Raw genomic sequence first — 22359 nt, 5'->3', positions numbered from 1 at the left:
TATAGGTTCAATATTGAATTATTCTGCCGAGGTATGGGGCGCAACTAAATCTAAAGAAATAGAGCGTATACACCTCAAATTTTGTAAAAGTGTTTTAAAGGTCAGAATGAGTACTTGTAACGCTGGTGTATATGGTGACTTAGGAAGGTACCCGTTATATATTACTCGATATATTAGGATAATAAAGTATTGGTGTAAATTGTTAAATACTGATAATATTATTATGAAAACGATTTATCGACAAAGTATATCTGATTGTTCAAAAGGTTATAATAATTGGGTATCAAATGTTAAACAATTGTTAGAAACATATGGCTTTGCTGATTGCTTTATAAATGGTGATAATCTTGATTGTAAAACATTTCCACATATATTTAAACAAAGATTGATTGATACTTATAAACAAGACTGGCATAGTTCTGTTGAAAATAGTAGTGCATTAGATTTGTTACAAAATTGTAAAGATTCTCTGTCATATGAACTTTATCTAGATGTATTGCCAAGTAGTTTAAGGTTCTTTGTCACTAGAATAAGATTATCTGCACATTCCTTAAGAGTTCAAACTGGTAGATTCGATAGGAATAGAATACCAAGAAATGAGCGATACTGTCAATGTTGTAACTCCGTCGATATTGAAGACGAGTACCATTTCACTCTTATTTGTCCTTGTTTTAGCAATATACGTAAGAAATATATTAAGAAACATTATTATGTACGACCATCAATGTTCAAATTTATTGAGCTATTGAAAACTGAAAACAAATCTGTATTGATTAAACTTGCAAAATATATTAAAGAAAGCTTGGAAATTAGAAACGAAATTACAAATGTAAACGAAAATTGATCATCCTCTTTACATGCTGTGTTATGTTATATTGAAATGTCCATTTATTCGTGTTTATATATTATACTGATATACGTGATGTTATAAATTATCATATAATAATATGTGTATATGATGATGTACTATGTACAAATCAAATAAAATATCTGTTCTGTTCTGTTCTGTTCTGTTTGTTTTCCTTTCCGATATTTTCCTTACCCGGGGAACATTAAAGTATACTTAAGAGAACACGGGGTACATTTAAGTAGTACCCGAGCCGACAATGACCAATCGAGCATTGTTATCCGGAATTCTTGAATACTGTCGGTAAATACTTGTTTACCATGGTTAAATTGGTTTCACAAATGTATAAAATCGCTTATTTGTATGAGTCATTAAATTATATTACTTTGCATAACAATGAGTTGGCGAAAAAAATCATCTTAACACTCGGTTCACGGACACGCAGTAAGACATGTCCCTCGGGCTGAATCTGAGCCCCATGCGGTCACCCGGTAAACCATAAACACGATACAACAAAGCGCAAGCGGTCATCGTATTTGACTTAATTTGTCAAAACATTCCGCGAATTCAGAAGCAAATTTGTTCTTTGGACCCAACGATAAATCAATCGGAAAGTGAAAAGGTTGCGCTTCACCGGAAAATAGAATTACACAGGGTCCTGGGTCCATTGAAACGTTTGAAAACTCAATCGTACTGATTTACATAGTATTCAAAACGCTGGCTCATGTCGCAATTGTAGGCCAGCATCTGAAGATCAGAAAACAGTATTGAGTCTTTCAAGTCGGATGACATTTATTAATATTAAATTTAGATTTAAATACGACGTAAATATGGGAAATGTTATGTGAAATGATTTGAAATAACTTGTATTGAATATACGTGTATAACACACACGCACAAAGAAATACATGTGCCAAAACATTTGAAAACCAGTTTCTTTAGACCAGTTCAGTGTATATTTATACATGTAAAAAAGCTTTATGATATCTCTACAATATCGTGATCTAGTTTGTTAAAAAAATCATCATCGGACCACCCTTGAGCTTATGGTTAATAGTCACCCTGATGATTCGAATTTAATGGCATCAATGCGCCTGTAAAAACATGTACGTGCATCCACATAGGAAATGTTGACAAAATAAATGTCAGCAAATAGCAGTCAGTTATAGATTTATTACTTGAGCTATAAAATCATTTGTTTATAAACATTTCGGAAATTATAACTTCTGGTTCATTTAAATATTAGCATTATCATTATTATCAGTATAAATAAAACGCATGACATATGCAATGGTATTGAGAAAAGCATTTCAATGAGCAAGTGTTGCTTCCATAAACAGCAGTCGCATGCAGGTGCAGGTCATTTGCTGTATATGAAGTTCTCATTCATAGCATGAATTGTATGCGACCAGAAATGTCATCAGACTTTTATTGTAACATTTGCCATTTACAGCTCTCAGAAAGTTTTAAGCGACATTTCGCACCTTGGGTGCAAAAAGGTACCATGCGCAGTGAAATTAGTAGGCACATGCTTCCTTTTTTGCACCAATGGGGCGATTTGTCTGGTGTCTAGTATTTGCAACGTTTTGTACTTTTTATGAATCATCAAAATGCCTTTGCATAAAGTGCAGTGAAATCGTCGAACTTCCTGTTGCTTCAAACACACCTGCCTACCATTTGTTGCTACTTAAAAAGTTGCCGCGCAAACATTAACTTTACTTAAACATTTTGTATTCAATCTACTGAACTTCGAAAAAACACTTTAAGAAACTATGATTCTACAAACCCCCTTTTACTCCAGTAAAAACAATATTTGAAAGAAAGACAACTTCGTTCACAGACCTTAACAAATCAGTGAACTATATTATATACATCGCATAAATTTTTCCTTAATGGACAATAAAAAATACAGCTTGGTAAATATACTTCAAAGCGCTAATCATGAATTGATCACCTTTATCATACCCGACGAACACCTGCCTAAGTCAAATGGACTTCATTAAGCCAGATAGACCGTGGTGGGTGGGGTGTGAGTGATATAAAAAGTTTATAAACAACGTTTAGAGATTCGCATACATGAAAGGCGATGTTTAAATTCGTAAAAGTGGTGACTCAATTGTTGGTCCAAATTGAAGGATGCTTTTATACATTCATTGTCGTGTCAATATCATTGTCTGTATCCTGAGTTGGATAGTAAGACGTGGTGAATATAAAACAAAAACTTGGATCTTGAGACGTTTTTATTCTGCCCCAAGGCCTCGCGAACGTTAACATTCATTCGCATTTGTATGCTTCAAATAGCGACAAATCTTTCTCACATGGCTTTTTAAAGGACAAATATAACAACATTGAAATTGAGGACCGATCGTAAAAAGGGAATATTAAATAAAATAGTATGGCAATATATAGCTGTGGATGTTGACATGTGTCCGTACCATGCTGCTGATTTTAGTGTTCAGATAAGCTTCCGAAAGCAATGTTTTGTTGTTAACAGAAATACAATGCACATTGTGTATTTAACTTACACACGAGTTACACCGAATCATATATTTTTTTGTTTGACGCAATACAGATTAGATAGGAGTTTGTTCAAACAGTTGTTTCTTTGTGAGACTAACCTAGCAGACAGCACGTGTATTTAAAGACCTATCAATCGACTCACCCAACTTGTCACCGAATGAAAGACCCTGTGTCAGTTATCACCTTTTGGGGTTTATAAAACGTCCCTGCATCATGTCAAATTATGCCGCTATTTATTGGTATTGCTTTCGTATATATTGAATAAACAGTGCACAACAAAGAATAACGTACAGTCGTTCAGTCTTAAAGTTATACTCTCAGAAAGATTTTTTAAATCAATAACCATAAAGGTTTTCTGTAATGTTGCCAATTACTGACAAAAACATCGATGCAATATTATATAACATTTTTTGTATATTTGATATTTAGTATCCCTAATCAAATCTAAATCTACGTAGTTTTCTATTTTTGTATGAGATTAATGATACATCACTTTGAGTGAATGAAAGTTCTGATGTTTTTTAAGAGCAATCCTGCAATTTGAAGACTTCCAATTCTCTTGGAATTCTGTTTTCAGAGTTTTTATGGCAAAATGTTGATTCTGGAATTTTTAGCACACGCATAAATTCGTGTTTGATGTGAGTGCATGTTTAGTTGATTAGCACTGAAGCAAAATAACACATGTTTGAACATAACCGAATATTGCCAAAGCAATTATAAAAAAATACATTTAATCAATAACTTGTGATTAACTGTTTATTTTTCCTTTATCAGCTCAGTCGACTTCAAACAAGATCATTTTCTGAAGAGAAATTTTCAATTGTTTGAAATTCAAACTTTGTGTTTTAACTTGCAATTGCTGATAACGATTAAATTTTGAACTAGTGGGTACATGAATATATCCAAACCCAGTATTTTCGCTCTCTAGAGTATGCCTAATTATATTCGAATTGATTTTTTTTATTAAGTTCGCAACAAAACTACGAACAAAATGTTGTTATCAATTCAGACGAACTCACCAGTTTCCAAATAACATATAAAAATGCGTACTTATATTCGTGTTTAGATAACGGCTCGTGTACTTTCAGATGAGTTGCGAATGTGAGCGATTCCATGCATACCCGAGTGTGTAGTGGTTACTTAGCTACTATTTACCAATGAAATAGAGCACACATTGATTGAATACTGCAAACTAAACCCGTAAATGTATCTTAATGGACGATCATAGCGATAGCCATTCCAGTTGTTATTTTTCCCCGTAAAAATAAATTAACATCTTTTGTAAGCTAATAGCAATGCTGCATACGTTGAGCATTATACCATGAACAATGGGATTGTAACGAAAGATCAACCTAAGATGTACACCATAAAAGATACCTTAGTAAGTACAAATCATTTTCCAAGAGCATGTGTATATGGCTTCAGTTCTGGAACTAAAAACTGTATCAATTAATATTAAGAACTAATCTTTTTGTAATAAATAACAACTATTAAATTTTGTTTAATAGAGTACACGAACAACATTTTCAATGCCCTTGTCGAACCATCTTTGCTGCTGTACATGAATGTCGTTATCATGGTGCCCAAATCGGCGTAAATAGTTTTTCCCGTTACAAATGTTTGATCTAGCGCTTATCAATATTGCTTTTATATCGTTTGGCTATACAGCATGTTACCGATAAGCCACAAGATTGCATACATGTTATCTGCTTCCATAATCTTCTCTGTAGGTTTCAATAATTAGGTTGAAATGATTTTAATACTACAAAATGGAGGAGTTTCTTGAGGTACATGCACTAGGTTCGGCTCATCCCGCCCGTGGTTTTGACCTTGGAGATCATGAGTTGGGAAGGTCAGAACAACCGCTTTGGACAAATTGGTTGGGTTTGAAAACGTTTTTTGCATCTGTTTAACAGGTAAATATTGGAAGCATTAGTTATGCGTTAAAGTCTCGGTCTAACAGACATGAACGTGATTTGATTACCACTTCATACATGTGCTCTTTAGCAATTTTCAACGCTGATGACAGTGATCAACATTGAGTCATTTTGGCACAGGAAATCTTAAGTTGATTTCAACTGTTATAGTTAATTTCAACTGTTTTATATGATAAACTAATGAACGGAAACGTGCTAAAAATATATATATATATGTATTGGAATGAGGTCCTGAGTAAGTGGACTTCGTTCATAAATAATCTGCAAGGTATGTCACCAACCAGGTGTGATTGGACTCCGACTGCGACGCCAGCAGCTGTAGTTCAGATCCAACGTGTTCACATCAGAAAATGTGACATTCACATCAGAAAATGTGACATTCACATCAGAAAATGAAATGTGACATTCACATCAGAAAATGTGAAGACAAGCCTCGAATTCATTGTTCTTGGACGTCTAGAATGTCATGAGATACTGTTTAATAACTTTAAGCTATTTATGCCTAGCGTCTAGAAAAAAGGCCTTGGCAAACAGCGTAGACCCAGATGAGACGCCGCATGATGCGGCGTCTCATCAGGGTCTGCGCTGTTTGCTTAAATGAATTTCTGTAGAAAATATTCTAATTATAGAAATAAATATATTAAACATCCCTAATTTTGGAATTAAATTGAACCAATTTAGAAGGACAGGAGAGTCCACTAGGCTTAAATGGGTTAATGAGGAAGCATGGTTTGTGATCGATAGCCTCACCTGCAGCTATAACAGAGGGTTTGGGACTTTTATCGTTCTTCATGGCATTTTTGTTCTATTGAAAGTTTACAAACTCTATTATATACGATGGAGAATTTGTCTCCATGCCAGATGGTTCTATAATGTACGAAAGTTCGATGTATTGTATTAATATAATGCGCTAATAGGAAAGCACTTTCATGACACGATATTTGTTGATTCTGTCCGTAATGATGGGTGAAAACACTGCCAACGATTCTCCTTCTTTCAAAAGCTGCCTCATACTTTTCAAAAACCGTAAGCTCCAGGTGTTATGAAAGCTGTGGTCCATTAAAGCTTCGGGTATGATTTCATTTGACGAATTCATGATCCGGCACACATTAAAATAAGTCCACACACACTGACGGCGATCCACCTTCTGGCGTAATAAAACACGATCAAACATAAATCAAACGTGATTTCAATTTTGTTTGTGTGTCTAGGAATAATTTCCAATGTTTAGTGTACAACACTTGCGGCTTGAAACTTTATTACCACGTTATTTATCCTCGTCGGCTTTCGCGATTTCAACCTCCCAATGTATAGATATTGAATGTTTAATGTTTGCATTGTCGTCTGTTTGAATGAATTAGACTTGCTTGATTTAATCTCATTGTTCTTATAGGTTCAATTAAGGGTTCTATAGAATTATCATTATCAACATCAATAAAATATGCTGGGCTTCGGTAACCACTATTCAAATCATCGGGCAATGTATTCATTGTCTTCAAATTAATTATTTATTAATTTTTCATACGTTAGCTTTAAATGTGATTTCAGCATGTGTTAACGTGATAGATTTTTCATTGATGATCATAATGCTAGAAGGCGCTATTTGTTAACAATCAAAGTCATACGATTTAACAAGATAACTTTAAGCTGCAGCCGGGCTTGCATGACTTTAATAACTAAACAAATATTGACGCAGAAAATTGCTCCAATTCATATTTAAACAATCTAACCACGTTTAAATTCCGCGCTATTTGCACACATTCTTTCTGTCTTTATTCACAATTTTGGCACTGCAAAACATTATATGGCATTATATAAAGCGAGGTTTACACTTACAAGGTTACATTGAACTTTTGATTCGAATAATAATAACGAAAATCGCGCATAACAAAAGAGCATACAAGTGCGTCCACTTCTATTGTTTGCTTTCCGCTCGCGTTCGATAAGTGTAAAATATGCACACATTCTTGACGTAACTTCGTTCAATTGATGTGTTATATAACGTCTATAAAGCGGAACCAGTGTACGTCATTGCGCTATCAACAGGGGCGGATTGCGTGGGGACAGTGGTATCACTGATAAATCCAAGAATGAATTATATTGGATATGCATTAACCTGAATTATGTCAGGTAGCTTGTGTCTTCTTTCTTAACCCATTTATGCCTAGTGGACTCTTCCATCCTTCTAAATTGGATCAATATATTTCCGAAATTAGGGATGTCTAATATATTTATTTCTATATTTAGAATATTTCTTATAGAAGTTCTTTAAGCAAACAGCGCAGACCCTGATGAGACGCCGCATCATGCGGCGTCTCATCTGGGTCTACACTGTTTGCCAAGGCCTTTTTTTCTAGACGCTAGGCATAAATGGGTTAATATACTATATAAAAAGGAATAATCATATTAAACGTTATATTGGTCAAGTTTGTGTGATCAAGTATACAGTAAATTATCCGGAAAAGATATAAAATGCTATTAGCAATAATGAATAATTCAACTGCATAAATTATATTGATGTAAAAAAAACAAAATATTGTATTAAGTTATTTCTGTTTGTTTTCCACGTCTCATTTAGAATGGTATAAACCGACAAATAAACTGATTCCATTTCCTTGGCGACCAATGACGATATGTTACGGAAATTCGCATACGAGTCGGTCATCAACGAACATTCACCAATTACCCAATGAAATGCTGTACAATATTTTTCCGAGAAGAGAATGAGATTTCGAAACAAGTTTGAAGAAAACTAATGTATTAAACACGTGTTGCTCGTCTGCAATGAACGATTAACATTTTGTTAAGTCTCATAAATCATTAAAATGTTCTTAGCAAGTATTGTTCCAGATAAATTCGCTGATTCTGACACCTATATGAACGATTCAAAATAACGAACATTCAGCTTAAATAGATTTTACGGTGATAAATTACTGCGACAAAGTATATGCAATGGACTTTGTAGATGACGTTCTGATTTGTACAGAGTGGCAGACTAGTTTCATTTCTTATTTATTTTATCGAAAATGTAAAATACACCCAGCACTCTGCAGTGAATTATTCATCATTCATATTTCATAACTGTCCAACCGTTGAAACGACATTCAGACACACAAATATGAATCGCGCAAAGGCCGACATAAGTGAGTCAACGCAAATACCGTTACTACTGCAGACTTAAAAAAACTTAAAAAGGTTTTATTCTCGAAATGTTATCTAAATCCAGCAATCGGCGGTCGTGCGAACTGCAGTGTGATTTATCAACATATCTAAATTCGGGTTACTATATTTGCACAATATATTTTGTGAGGTCCACAAAAACGCAACACTCGGTCTATTTCATGGTGTCAAAGGGTCTCCGATTGCGTCCAAAAGGCGGGGCCCGTGTACACGCAATCTCAGCGTATATGGTTCAGGCTTTTCTATCAGTCCCATTGTCATTGTGCGTCGAGAAGTAGCGGATAGGAAGCCAGATATCTGGCAATTAAATATCTATTAGCAATCCACTGTTTTTTTTGGGTTATTTGCTTCGTTAATCGACTAACCGCAGAGTTACGCACTTGATTCTGAGTCGAGTCATAAATTAGGCTTTATTGACAGAGTTGTTACTTGTGGAAAACAGCCGTCTGTTTTCTTCATCAATAGTTCATATTCAAACGCTTGCTTTAAATAATCATCATGTAGATCGCGTAGAGTTGGTTAGATGTTGACTATTGAATACGTGTGATTTCTAATTTCTTTAAGACGTAGTTGCAGTAGAAGTTATTTATATTGTGTTTTATGTTGCGTGTCAGTGGTTTGTATGCAAGCGTCAAGTGTCCAAGTTAAACGTTACGAAGTATGTCTCTGATTTTCCTGCGTGTGTGCGTGATAATTACTATAAAACAGTCGTATATACGTCAATAGGAAATTCTTATAGGGAGCTCTGCTGTGCTACGCTACTATGGCATGTCCGGTCTATTATAACTTCCGGTATGAAATCGTTGCTTTTAAAAGTACCTTCTTTAATCGTTTTGCCATTTATAAATGTTATGCCTCCGATGATCATTGTACATCAGACAAACTGCACTGCTAACCATTACGAGAGGTGTATATTATAAGGTCTTAAGAGTATAGCTGACTTTAATTATGAAGCGGTTCTCCGGTTCAAACTCATGACGGGGTACTTGTGAGTGCTATTTTTTTTTATTGGGCAAACTACAACCACATCTTGTAATTGATCTTCATATTAAATCCTATAATTAGCATTAAAGGTTACTGCAACCCCACGACAGGACAAATAGGTTGTACACGCATATATGTTCGGAGCAAATACAAAAATATTGACAACTTCTCTCAAAGACAAATATTAAACCACTGAACAAGTTGAAACGTTATGTATGTTCTACTTAATATTTGAATTGCTATTAAATGATAATGGGACATAGCGTTTTTATTTTCTCTTTGATTTTCAACATCTGTAATGTATTTCCAGTATAAAAAGTAAGATTTTGTAAAAGGGCTGTATATAAATGCTGGTATGTTTGCAATTATATGTACATTGAGTAGTTTAAAACAACTATGACCACACTCATGTGATATGTGCAATATGTAGCCTACTGAGCATAAGATGTATTTGTTTTATCTTCCATTCAATATTTGTTGTCTTAATTATTCGTTTTTTTATTGCAAACATACTTTGCTCAAAATACCTAACAGCAAAACAAGGCCAGACCTTTTATGACAATGTGTAGTCTAAAATATCGTCCCATTTATCTTAACGCGCCTTGATTCAATGAGTTTAGTGTCTCGACTGGGTGTGATCGTGAATAAAATCTCATTCATTTATGCAAAGCTCGTCAAAATAGCCCGCTATTCCTGACAGATTCTGCAGCACCCCTTCTAATTGCTTTGTCGAATTAATATGGAAAGCTTCCGTGGTTTCTATTAAAGTAATGAAAAAAGCAACAAAGTACCACAAGCGGATAAATAAATCTGTCAAAAATAACCGGACATTCCATGACGACAAAAGGCATTTTATGCTGATTCGCCCTCACTTTGGTTCGTACCCAACGGACTTCGTTGTATTAAATGAGTCAATTGACACTATTCGCGGTCATCACATATTTAATTAAAGAGAACGCCAACAATGACGTGCGTAAATGGTGAAGTTCGTGGCCCAATTATTGACACAGACATTTTTGTTATTTGCTCTGTGAAAAAAATAGTCCTACGTATTCACTGTTTAAAGAGCAAAATCAATAAATAACGGAAAATGAAATAGAATCCGAATGTGAAAACTGATGTACTAATGCCTCTCATAGTATTAATGAAAGGTACGTACATTATCTTTAATGACAAATGCACACTTTTCACAATTAAATACCGAAACAGTTTACTTCAACTTTAATTGTTTTCATTCGCATGAAACATAAATGTTACATTGGAATGCATATCATGTTATCCCTATGTATACTAGCTACTAAGGCAATACAATATGGTTAATATACATATTACTGTATTTGAATGTAACGATGGGAAACTGGCGATATAAACTTTGTGCAACATGTTTTATATCTTATAATAATGCTAGAACTTCCATACAGGACGAAAAAACGAAACTTAGATTTGAAAGTTTTTCTTGCTGAACAAGTCACCATTTCTCATAATTTTCAAATAGAATATCTCAATGTTGCCTTGACTATAATTTAAAACAACGTTACAAGTATATATCCACCACGGATCTATAGATTGTGATGCGATATCAGACACAGGAATTATGAATTATGTCTCTCATAAAATTGCGTTTCCAAATATTGTAAACAGTCGATTATAACTCCATTAAACGCTCCATAACATGTCAAGCATCTTGCGAGCTTCGCCGGTATATATCTATTCAAAGAAAACTCATTAACGTTTTGAATTCTTTTTTGAGCGGGGGGGGGGGGAGGGGGGGTTGTCGACTCAAAACCAATCTGCATATATTAAATTTGAATTATATTTTCAATCATTTATGAACTCCACTCATCGACCGACAAGCGTGTGAGACTTTAAAGAAAAACTCGCATGCTTGCCGGATCTTTTCGAAACGATGTGTTGGTTTAAATTACTTCATTTAAATATTGTTAAATATTTACACCATCAAGTGTGTTCTAAACGTGACGCGGCATCAGCCATCTCCGAAATTAGGGGTATATTTGGGTGTATTCGTTTAAAAGAATTCGAATGCCTACGGTCATAGTGTCCCTCATATACTAGAAATTACCATTATTAGAGAGTAACTCGTTTGGCAGAAGAAGTAAAGATCTTTCTTGAAGGCCAAAATGTGCTATCGATATATTTTCCAGAAAGGCAATAAGACCGTCTGACTGTAACGGACCGACTAATTGTTGGTGGACGAGCATTGAACCTCTCCATGTTAAATAATGAGTAATTGAGTTTGTTCATATCAAATGTGTACACGTAAAACAAAGCGTATGATAACACTGTCAACGATAAAATGTAGAAACATTTCCATTTTATAAATATGTTTTACCATCCGATACATTCTTATGTAAAACATCTGACCGATTGCCTATTCACCACAATACATACAACATAACGTTAACGTAAACGCTATTAAAGATTTGATTAAATGAGAATACAAAGCATACCACAATAAACAAGGATATTGTTATATATCGTAAAAAAATATTATTATTAATTTCATTTTAAATTGTTTCATTGGATTGTGTTAACCTGTATACAAGTATATGATACTGTCAGGTGAATCACAGTGTACCGTTAATTTATCAACAAAGTAGGGCATCGTAATCTAGACTTGACATAAAGCGCTACATGGATTATTCATTGTTTAAAGTTACGTATTTACTGAAAACTCACGAAGCAGATGCTTTCTTCATACTAACATACACAGCTCTAACCCGAAGAAGTGGATGTTTTAAAGTCGCGCGCAGTTGCGACATGGTAATCTGTATGATGACTGAATCAGAAATTCTCAAGTTTTGTCGATTTTTATTTGGACTGACAATGTCTAATCAAACTGGCTCCGTACGCTTGTCGTCGTCCTAAAATGTGTTTACATTATATCCTAGCGCAACAACTGGCATTTAAAAGCTTGTACAACAGTTTGCTGCACTAGTTTCACTATAAAACTCATTTGTAGTTTAATGGCAAAAAGTGCGACAATTTGTATACAGTAAACGCTCACAGAAAAGGTCAATCATGTATTAGATACGAGGAGAATATATCGGGGTTGTCATATAATTAAAGCAAAACGTATTTTCGAACGCACACACAACGTCAAAAGTTCAACAATATATTCTTGCAGAATATGTACCGGGTGGCTACACCAAGTTTTACCCATCGTTTGAAACGTTATCTCAATTGCGAGAATGCAGAAAACGTATGATTTATATAATTGAACTGGACTTACAAAAACAGCGAGTTTATGACCGCTCTCGAAGTGAGACTGAATTCGTGTTTGCAAAGAAATTTGCATGAAACTTCCTGAACTAACATCATCAAAAAAATCATGATATGGCGTCTCTAGTATGCTAAGTTGGAACAACTGCCACGCTCAAAACGATCGTCGATGAAACAACGCGATAAATATTTACAATGTATGCACCAGCTCGATCAAATTAAAAGAGAGGGGATCAATTGCTCTACAACAATATTTGGAATTAGCAATCCAAAATGCACGTGCGTCTAGATTGTTTTGCCTGTGTGTGGCATAGCCATTCATTTAAACAGCAGAGTGAATGGGAAAGGGTATTGTTTGCGATTTGATCTGTCGTTAATTGAATGTCGGTGAAATAAAAGTTAATTGGAAAACGCTAACTTGTGAAGAGGTTTTATTACATTAAGTCTTAAAGGAATCTATGCAAAACTAGAGCTTTGTCACAGACGTGACGAATACCCCCACATGCCGAATTGACACAGAATATTTTGCATGTTGTCTTCACAAAAACAGCGGACACCATGCTCAATGTTTAAAACGCACTATGTGACCCCGTGACCTGGTTTTTGACCCTGCATGGCCCATGTTCGAACTTGACCTACACATCATATAGATACAACTTCTTACCAAGTGTGGTGAAGATCGGATGAAAACTACTTGAATGAAAACAACTCGAATAAGAGAGCGGACACTTAAAACGGACCGACAGACAGAGAGACAGACCGACAGACCAACCGACCGACAAGCTCACTCCTTAAGCTTCGTTTGTGGGGGTAAAATTAGAGAGCAGACACCATGCTGAATGTGTAAAACGTACTTAGTGACCCAGTGACCTAGTTTTTGACCCGGCATGACCCATATTCGAACTTGACCTAGACATCATCTAGATCCAACTTCTGACCAAGTTTGGTGAAGATCGGATGAAAACTACTTGAACTAGAGAACGGACTCCATGCTCCATGTTTAAAACGCACTAAGTGACCCCCGTGACCTAGTTTTTGACCTGCCATGACCCATGTTCGAACTTGCCCTAGACATGATCTAGATACAACTTCTAACCAAGTTTGGTGAAGCTCTGATGAAAACTACTTGAATTAGAGAGCGGACAACATGCTGAATGTTTAAAACGCACTAATTGACCCCGTGACCTAGTTTATGACCCGGCAAGGCCCATGTTCGAACTTGGCATAGACATCATGTAGATTCAACTTCTGACCAAGTTTGGTGAAGATCGGATGAAAACTACTTGAATTAGAAAGCGGACAAGAACCGACCGACAGACAAGCTCACTCATATATACCCCCTTAAAGTTAGTTTAGTGGGGGTATAATAATCGAATTTACTAGCGTAATATATAAAAATATACATGAGTCATTCCGCCGAAAACTGGCTGAATGCACGTGATGTCCATATATAGCACACGTAACCTATCTGCAGGAAAAACATAAAGGGATGTAGAGCGCGACTTTGGTGGACGCAGCTTGTAACCGTAACTGGGCGTAATTCTAATTCTTAGGACATTTAAATATCCCATCTGTCATTGATATTGGTTAGAAGTGACTGTGTTTGTTCCAATTTTCGCCCATTCTGAAAAACAACCTTTACGCAATCCTACCAATTACAACATAATTTTCAGCCCCGTAACAGCCTCGGTGTCTTCAACGCAAATATATTTAATTCTTATTTACTATTCAAGCATCGAAAAGTTATTTTAACCGCACAGGAATTTTCTTTACGAAAGTTCATACCGCTGCCGTTTTTTGTTTTTTTTAAGTGTTTATTTCTCATAACAACAGGTATTGTACGCAAAAAATAATGTAGATCAGAAAATGCTCCGGTGTTAATTTTGTTTATTTATCGGTAAGCAATCTTCGATCAATGTGTTTGTAGTAACATGTTATTTAAAAGGAACACAAAACGTTTAAAACAGTACATGTATACATGTATATCTAAATTGGAGTTGACTTCTTTGCACGTTAAAATCTTATCTTATCTTAAAAAATCAAAGTTACTAATGTACGCGTGTTTTACGTAAGAAACTGTTTTAAAAATATTTTCACAACATCAGTAGAGAACAACAAGTTAACAAAAACTGCATATGATATAATTAACATTTTATGTTTGTTATATTGCTTTAGATATTTTCAGAATAGTGGTGATGAAAGGTCGAACAGATGCTACTGTTCTACTGATGCTGCAGATGATAATTTCGATCATGATCATGATTACGGTGGTTGTGATGATAATATTCATATGTAGCGATGCTGTAAAATGTAACGTTGATATCTTATAAATCCGGGCCTACTTGGTGTTCATTTAATAGTTTGTTCGTCTCAATTTAAAGAGTGATATATGACTATTAATTAAACCTTCGCGTTATCCAAGCTGGCGTCAGTGGATCGTTTGTAGCTCATCTTTAGTGACTCTTGCTTGTGTGAAAACTGATAAACGCTTCGTTAACTGTTTTATATTCAAAATAATGATAAACTGCATTCTACATCTTTACACAAACTTGAACGAAGATTGTGTGGTTAAACTCGTTTAAAGATTTAAAGAGGATTTTTACTGAACTTTTTATGTTAATTATAGCTCGTTTGCTGATTGCGTTCATTATGACGGTACATAATTGTATAGGTGTGAATTGTGGCGGGATGATTTGGTTGAGGAGGGGCTACATACGCGAATATTCAGTCATTTAATTGTTATAAAAGAAGAATTAATTAATCAACCAATGTATTTTCCTCTTATTCACAAGTCTGGTCCTTGAGTAAAAACGGAACGCACCGCACTAGCGTATAAATCAATATAATACAAAGGGAAATACTATAGAAAGTCTATATGATTTTAGAAAATAAAGTCTAATTTAAACATGAAACATAAACAAATTCACAAAGGGTCGTTACATGTTAACCCTTACCCATGTTCTTTGAGAATCCGTAGTAAAAGCCTTCCCTAAAACCCTTTGATGGTACACGCGACAGTAATTTTGTGAACATACATCACACAGTGTCTTATCTGCAAGGAGTTGTTTGCAAATTAACATCATTAAGATATCTCTTAAGAACAACCAGGGCAAAATAACGACCGCGTAAAAGGGGTTCAGTCTTTCAAGCAAATAAAGAAACATGTCTACACGTGTGCTTCAATTCGCTACACCTAAATGAACAATTACAACATTCGACGGTTATTTATCTACCCCTAATTTGTCCGCAAGATTTTCACTCGTTGAAATAGTTCGGTACCATCAAACGCGCACAACATTTTGAAAAAGACATACATTTTGAAATCGTTATTAATAAAAACAGACCAGTACATACATTTTGAAATCGTTATTAATAAAAACAGACCTATTTAAGTTATCAACAACTATAACAACACCACAACGGCGTATTAATAACGCCATTCGCGTGGTTTTAAGTTTTTATTTAATCGGTCTTATTACTTAGTTATGTGGCTGGGTAATAGATTTAAAGCCATCTGTAAATAAAAAAAGAAAAATGTATTTTCTTGAGTAAAAGTGCAACTAAAAAAACGATTTAGAAAAACATTTTTGAAACAAATTTTCCATGTAGCGGTTTGAACGGTAATAAAAACCAATCCATCTTTAACTAAATAATTGCATTTCAAATGTTTTAAAACTGCATAATATCGCCATGAACAAATACAATTGTTTATATTTTGAGGAATGCATAGTTGATGCCGCCCTATGCTACTTAATGTACACCATATACAATAAAACAATATATAACAAAAATGTGTTGTACCGACATGCCTTTTGCAATATCTTGTGCAGAGATACAAACGCGTGCTCGTGGTATCCGAAAAATGCAACAAAATACACCCAGCAAAACCTTCATCGGCTTTAATGCAAGATAAAATGAACTTTTATCAAGGATTTCAAAAATTGCCAGCATTAAATGTCCGGAGCTCAAGCAATTTTCATGAACGTGAATTGTGTTCTCTTCGCGGTGTTGCATCGATTAGTCTATCATAGTCCATTTAAATTGTAACTATTTATCTCCGCAATAAATGTAAATGATAATAAAATGATCGGACCACAAACTTAAAGAGATGTGACGTATCAAGCATGCTTTGATATAAATCTAATTTGCCCTACATATAAATTAAAAAGTGGAATGCAATTGAACATAACAACACTGAGAACGAAACGCAAATACCAACACCAAACTAAAACTTAGTAAAAGGTAAAACAAACGTTACATGTGCGCGGTTTCACAAACTTGATATTATAAAAGTAATTGAATAGCAACATCAACAATACACATTTTAGTAGAAAGTTAGTAGGAAAAGCGTCTACATACATGGATACCCACCGGCACCGTGTATTGGGTCCTGTGCCGACGCCGACGTCAAAAATCCAAACGACGTTAACGTAAACAAAAACGTAATCCGTAACCCCGCCATCACTGGTATGTTTTAAAATTGATTTTAGAAAACTATACAATTATATATGGATAAGTTATAGAGCACTTATATATATAAATGTTTTTGACATTGTATTTTAAAGTTTGAAAAAATGTCTTACAGTCTATATAAACAGGTTGTGATTGCTTTAAATTCAGTCACGTCACACAAAAGTCACTATAAATAATTTTAATAACGCGACTATGAAATCCGTTCATAGAAAATAACAACTTTATTTCCGATGATGTAAAGCTCCGTTATATTCCCTTGATTTTGCTTCCTCCGCAGTTGAACTTTAATGTAGCACAAAACAAAGAGCGTTTTGAAAAAATAACAATATATGACTTAGGCTTCTTCCAAAATCGAAAATAATTCTATTTAACTAAACGCGGTCCACAATGAACACTTGTTAAATCCCTGGCGCCTTTCAGTGCATTAATAATCGCAAGTATTCACTAAGCTTGATTATTACTTTAATAAAACAGTAGACAAAATCTTAGCGCACTGATCAAGCAATTAATCCTCGAATCGAAATCTTCAAGCATCGAAATACGAGTAGTATATCCTAATCCGCTTATTACATCTATTTCTGCATAAAAAATATTCCCAAAAGCAAGTAGAAGTCGCTCTGTCGATTTTTGCGTATCACCGTTACAAGTTAAACGTAACACGGTATGTGATTAAAGAGGGCTTTGCCTGTTTCGTTGTGCCTGTTTGGATCCCGGCTATAGTACTATATAGTTTGTGTGAACGCGGGAGCCATCATGTAAAAAGGCGTATATTAAACGAGCGTTACATAGTGGTGATGTTTTTCGTATTTCGTTTAATATTGAAAATTCTTTGGATGTTTTGTTATGTCAAGATCTCTCAATGTCCTCGAGTAAAATATAAAACTTGTCAAATTAATCGTGAAAACGATCGTATGTTAAAAACTTACCTGTATTTATAACCGTGTACACACGGAATTCGAATCAGAATATTTATTTTAGATTTTGTTCGTAAATACCCACAATGTCAAATAGAAGAAAATTATGTTAACTTTAACTGTAGATCCCAAGAAGAAGAAATGTATTTGCGAAACATTTTTTTAATTAAATAAATAAACTCATGACCTTAATCAGACATTGAAATTGATCTTAGCAAAAGTGTACTTATTACGTATGCTTCTATTATAAACTTGAAATTGTGTTGTTGTTATTTAATACAAATGCAACAACAAAACAACTTGAACAATTAATACAACTACTCTCACTTCAACAACAACAAAATCAAAAACAACAACAACAACTACTACTACTACTACTACATCAACTACTACTACTACTACTACTACTAATACTACTACTACTTCTATTACTACAAATACTACTATTACTACTACTAGTACAACAACTACTACTACATCAACTACTACTACTACTACTACTACTACTACTACTACTTCTACAACTACTACTACTACTACTACTACTACTACTACTACTACTACTACTACTGCTACTGCTACTGCTGCTGCTGCTGCTGCTGCTGCTACTACTACTACTACTACTACTACTACTACTACTACTACTACTACTACTACTACTACTACTACTACTACTACTACTACTACTACTACTTCTACTACTTCTACTACTACTACTACTACTACTACTACTACTACTACTACTACTACTACTACTACTACTACTACTACTACTACTACTACTACTACTACTACTACTACTACTACTACTACTACTACTACTACTACTACTACTACTACTACTACTACAACTACTTGTACATCATCATGATCATCATCATCATCATCATCATCATCATCATAATAACAACAATAATAATAATCATAATAATCGTAATCATTATCATTCGAGTACAAATTATAATACTTCAAATACTACCCATTCTTATATTACCATTCTAGTGCCCACTTCTTCCTCGGCAGATTGGATGGGTGTCACTGTCAGGAGGTAAACTACTTATACAATTCTTAATAAATTATAGAAATTATTTTATACTAAAAATAGTTTTATTTTAAGCTACTACAAAGTTGTATTAACAATAATACCCAATTTTGTAGACCCATATCCCTAGAAAAGGCCCTTATACAACACATCTGGCTGTATGACGTAGTAGTCAACGAAAATAAATGTGGTGTTTGTCAAATAACTATGAAAATAACTATAACATCATATCTGAAACTCGGTGTCCGCTCATCCAGGCGTTAAATAGGTTATTACCTTTATGTTCGTACTTTCTATCATAAACGTGATTTCTGTCGAGTTAACTACAAATTTGAATGACCATAAACGGTGTTTATAGTTACATGTAGCCTAAAACGCATATACCTTCATGTAGGAGTGAACCAGTAGTGTTCGTTTACGAAGGAATATAATCAGTTATAACATAGTAGCAACAATGACAAAAGGCGCTGTAAAAGTTGAAGTTGGAACACAGCTCATGTTGATAAATCGTGTGATTTTTGTTACACAACATGTTCTAATAAATACCTTACCAGTATAATTCATGGAACATAAGCCATAGTCCAAAAATATTCACAAAATTATCTTACTTTGATGGCAATCTATGTTACTAAGTATCTCTATGGGGAAAACAATCGATTTAATAGTTCATTTGGTGTGTTTCGGCGATAATGTAGAAGAAAGGACAATGATAAAAAAAATTAATTTATTTATTTTTCAAATATAGTTCCGGGTATATATAATATGCGTGGTTTTGTAGATTTTCGACTTTCGAAACATGTGTACGAGTGGGTAAAATAAAATGTTTGGCTATTCTGTACCCGACGGTCATTACTTTTAATTCCTTTTGCTTGGGTACCTTCTCTGCATGCTTAATTCTTTGATCACAAACAAACGCACAGCTTTTTAACTATACCGCTTATACTAAATCCCTTCCCACCGCGTATTATTTAACGCGTTCGGGTTGTGATGACCCGTCGCTTACAGAAAAATGATTGACCATCGACCGTTTTATTAGGGGGGATTAAATTATACATTGTACAAACTACAGCGCAATTAACCACGTGTATATAATTGGTAGAAATTACAGCGGTAAGTACGCCCGATAGCTCTATTACTTATTTATGACCAGCCGAACAAACATTTGATCTGCGCGATACAATAACAGGAATTTAGGAATCGCTAGTGTGAACAGACTGGACAGTAGCTTGAAGTGGAAGAGTCAATAATGACAAACAAACCACGTATGAAAGACGAAGAATGTCTGCGGTCCTAAAAGAAATAATTTTGATCGTTTATGAATTCATGAATGTTGCATCTGCTATTAATAATCCCCTTTTGTTTTAAAGATTACTCCAAAGAAGATGCTTCAGATGCTTCTGCTGCTGCTTCTGTTGCTGCTGCTGCTTCTGCTTCTGATGCTTCTGCATCTAACTTGCTGCTGTTGCTGCTGCTGATGAAGATATTGATGATGATGATGATGGTGGTGGTGGTGGTGGTGGTGGTGATGATGATGATGATGATGATGATGATGATGATGATGATGATGATGATGATGATGATGATAAAAATGAATAATAAATATGATGAGTATAATGAATGTTATGAGTGTGATATTGAAACCCTCAAATATACCATGAATTAATAATGTCATTAAATTAATTAATATCAGTAACAAAAAGCGCTACAATTTGCTTAAGATGTGCACAAATCATCGCTTCCATTTACATTCCGCGGCTTCCGCAAAATCAGCTTGAAGAATGTGTTCCTTTTCAAAATAATTGAAACCCGACGAGAAGAAGCTGGCTACAGACACGATGCTTCTGTTTTCAAACTTGCGTCATTAAATGCTTCCCAAAGATCTTGAAGAATGGCATAAAAATATGAGAAGCTCTAAGAAACTTCGTTCTCTCAATTGAAGACAGCTGCGCGCCATAGCTGCGAATATAACGTATGAAAACATCCATCTTTCTCCGGGGTAAATAGCAACCACTTAACGTCCTAGAAAACGAAAAAAGGAAGACGAGCCAAAACATCCCGGTAACTGTTTGGGATTAAGAACTGAGAATATATGAACCAACTTTGATCGTCTTATTGTTTTGAGCTACCGCAATTTGGACTTTAAGCGGATCAATGCGTGCCGGTATTGTTAAATCTTGGATTAAGACGTTTCCCGCTGAATAAAAAAATGGACGGGTTTTAGAAACATTAAAGATAAACATAAACGTTCATACGGATTGATGTTACGGCAAACACATTTTAAAACATTATCTCGGGGAAATTAAAAAATGCTTACAGAACATGAATTTGGATATTGGTTAAAGAATTGAAAGCAGGAAGCCAGATTTATTTAGCAAGTTAAAACAAACTCGCATATGTATTTCTTGTCAATAATCGCATAAAATTGCGAACCGACTGTATCCCTCGAATGTTCACCCCTTTAAGAATAAAAGGCCCTTGTAATGTGTAATGCAATATCCGTTCATTGACAGGCAGGGAAAAGCCCTAGCTTGTAGGACGTAACATAAAAATACTCGTCATGTTGTCACCATCCTTCCGCGAGTAAAGAAGTCGCTATATACTATGGTTATTAGTACAACGCTATATCGCCATTAAGGGTCTACATTTCAAAATTATTTATTACAAATTTGATTGAATCAAATATGGTGCACCGAATACAAAATCACATAATTCCTTAATAATAGATAAAATGCATGTATCATAATTTGACTACTCCAAGTTTTCGAAAATTGCAGGCGTTCGAAAATTTATAGACCAAAATTTAATATCCGAAAATTATAATTATATTCAAATAAAATCAATAAATCAATGAAGAATAGTGTTTCTACTTTAAAATAAAAACAACTTCACAGCTTATCTTTATCTTCGCGTGAAATGATTCAAAACAAAAAGGAAACTAGAAATTATGCGGCAGAGGCCGACGCGTATCCCCACGCCGCATATTTGACCCAGGGGCGCCCCACGGTTGGTAATGGGACCATGCATAGTTGAGATTGACCGTATTGTCATAAGAGATGTTCAGTATCAATTTGAAGTAAATCGGTGTAGAAATGAAAAAAGTTAGCATAAAATAATCCAAAAAAGTGAAAATCTCTGACCCGGTTCCACCCCATCCGCCATAACTTTTGACCCAGGGGTCAGATCAAAATTCAAAATAGTGCACGGTCGCACATAGCTACATGC

General features: G+C 34.8%; 1 protein-coding gene across 2 annotated transcripts in view; it reads right to left on the bottom strand.

The window, feature by feature from the left end:
* Positions 1-17857, bottom strand: part of LOC127831312 (lactadherin-like) — a 68227-nt gene extending 50370 nt beyond the window's left edge. For both annotated transcript variants that reach the window (XM_052356284.1, XM_052356292.1), the window contains exon 1: positions 17068-17857. In XM_052356284.1, coding sequence (XP_052212244.1) covers positions 17068-17170 — 103 coding nt within the window. In that variant the 5' untranslated portion in view covers positions 17171-17857. The remainder of the gene's footprint in view (positions 1-17067) is intronic.
* Positions 17858-22359: the final 4502 nt, after the last annotated feature.

The sequence above is a fragment of the Dreissena polymorpha genome, chromosome 1 (genome assembly GCF_020536995.1).
Source record: "Dreissena polymorpha isolate Duluth1 chromosome 1, UMN_Dpol_1.0, whole genome shotgun sequence".
Classification (NCBI taxonomy): Eukaryota; Metazoa; Mollusca; class Bivalvia; order Myida; family Dreissenidae; genus Dreissena; species Dreissena polymorpha.
This window is presented reverse-complemented; position numbering and strand designations above follow the sequence as displayed.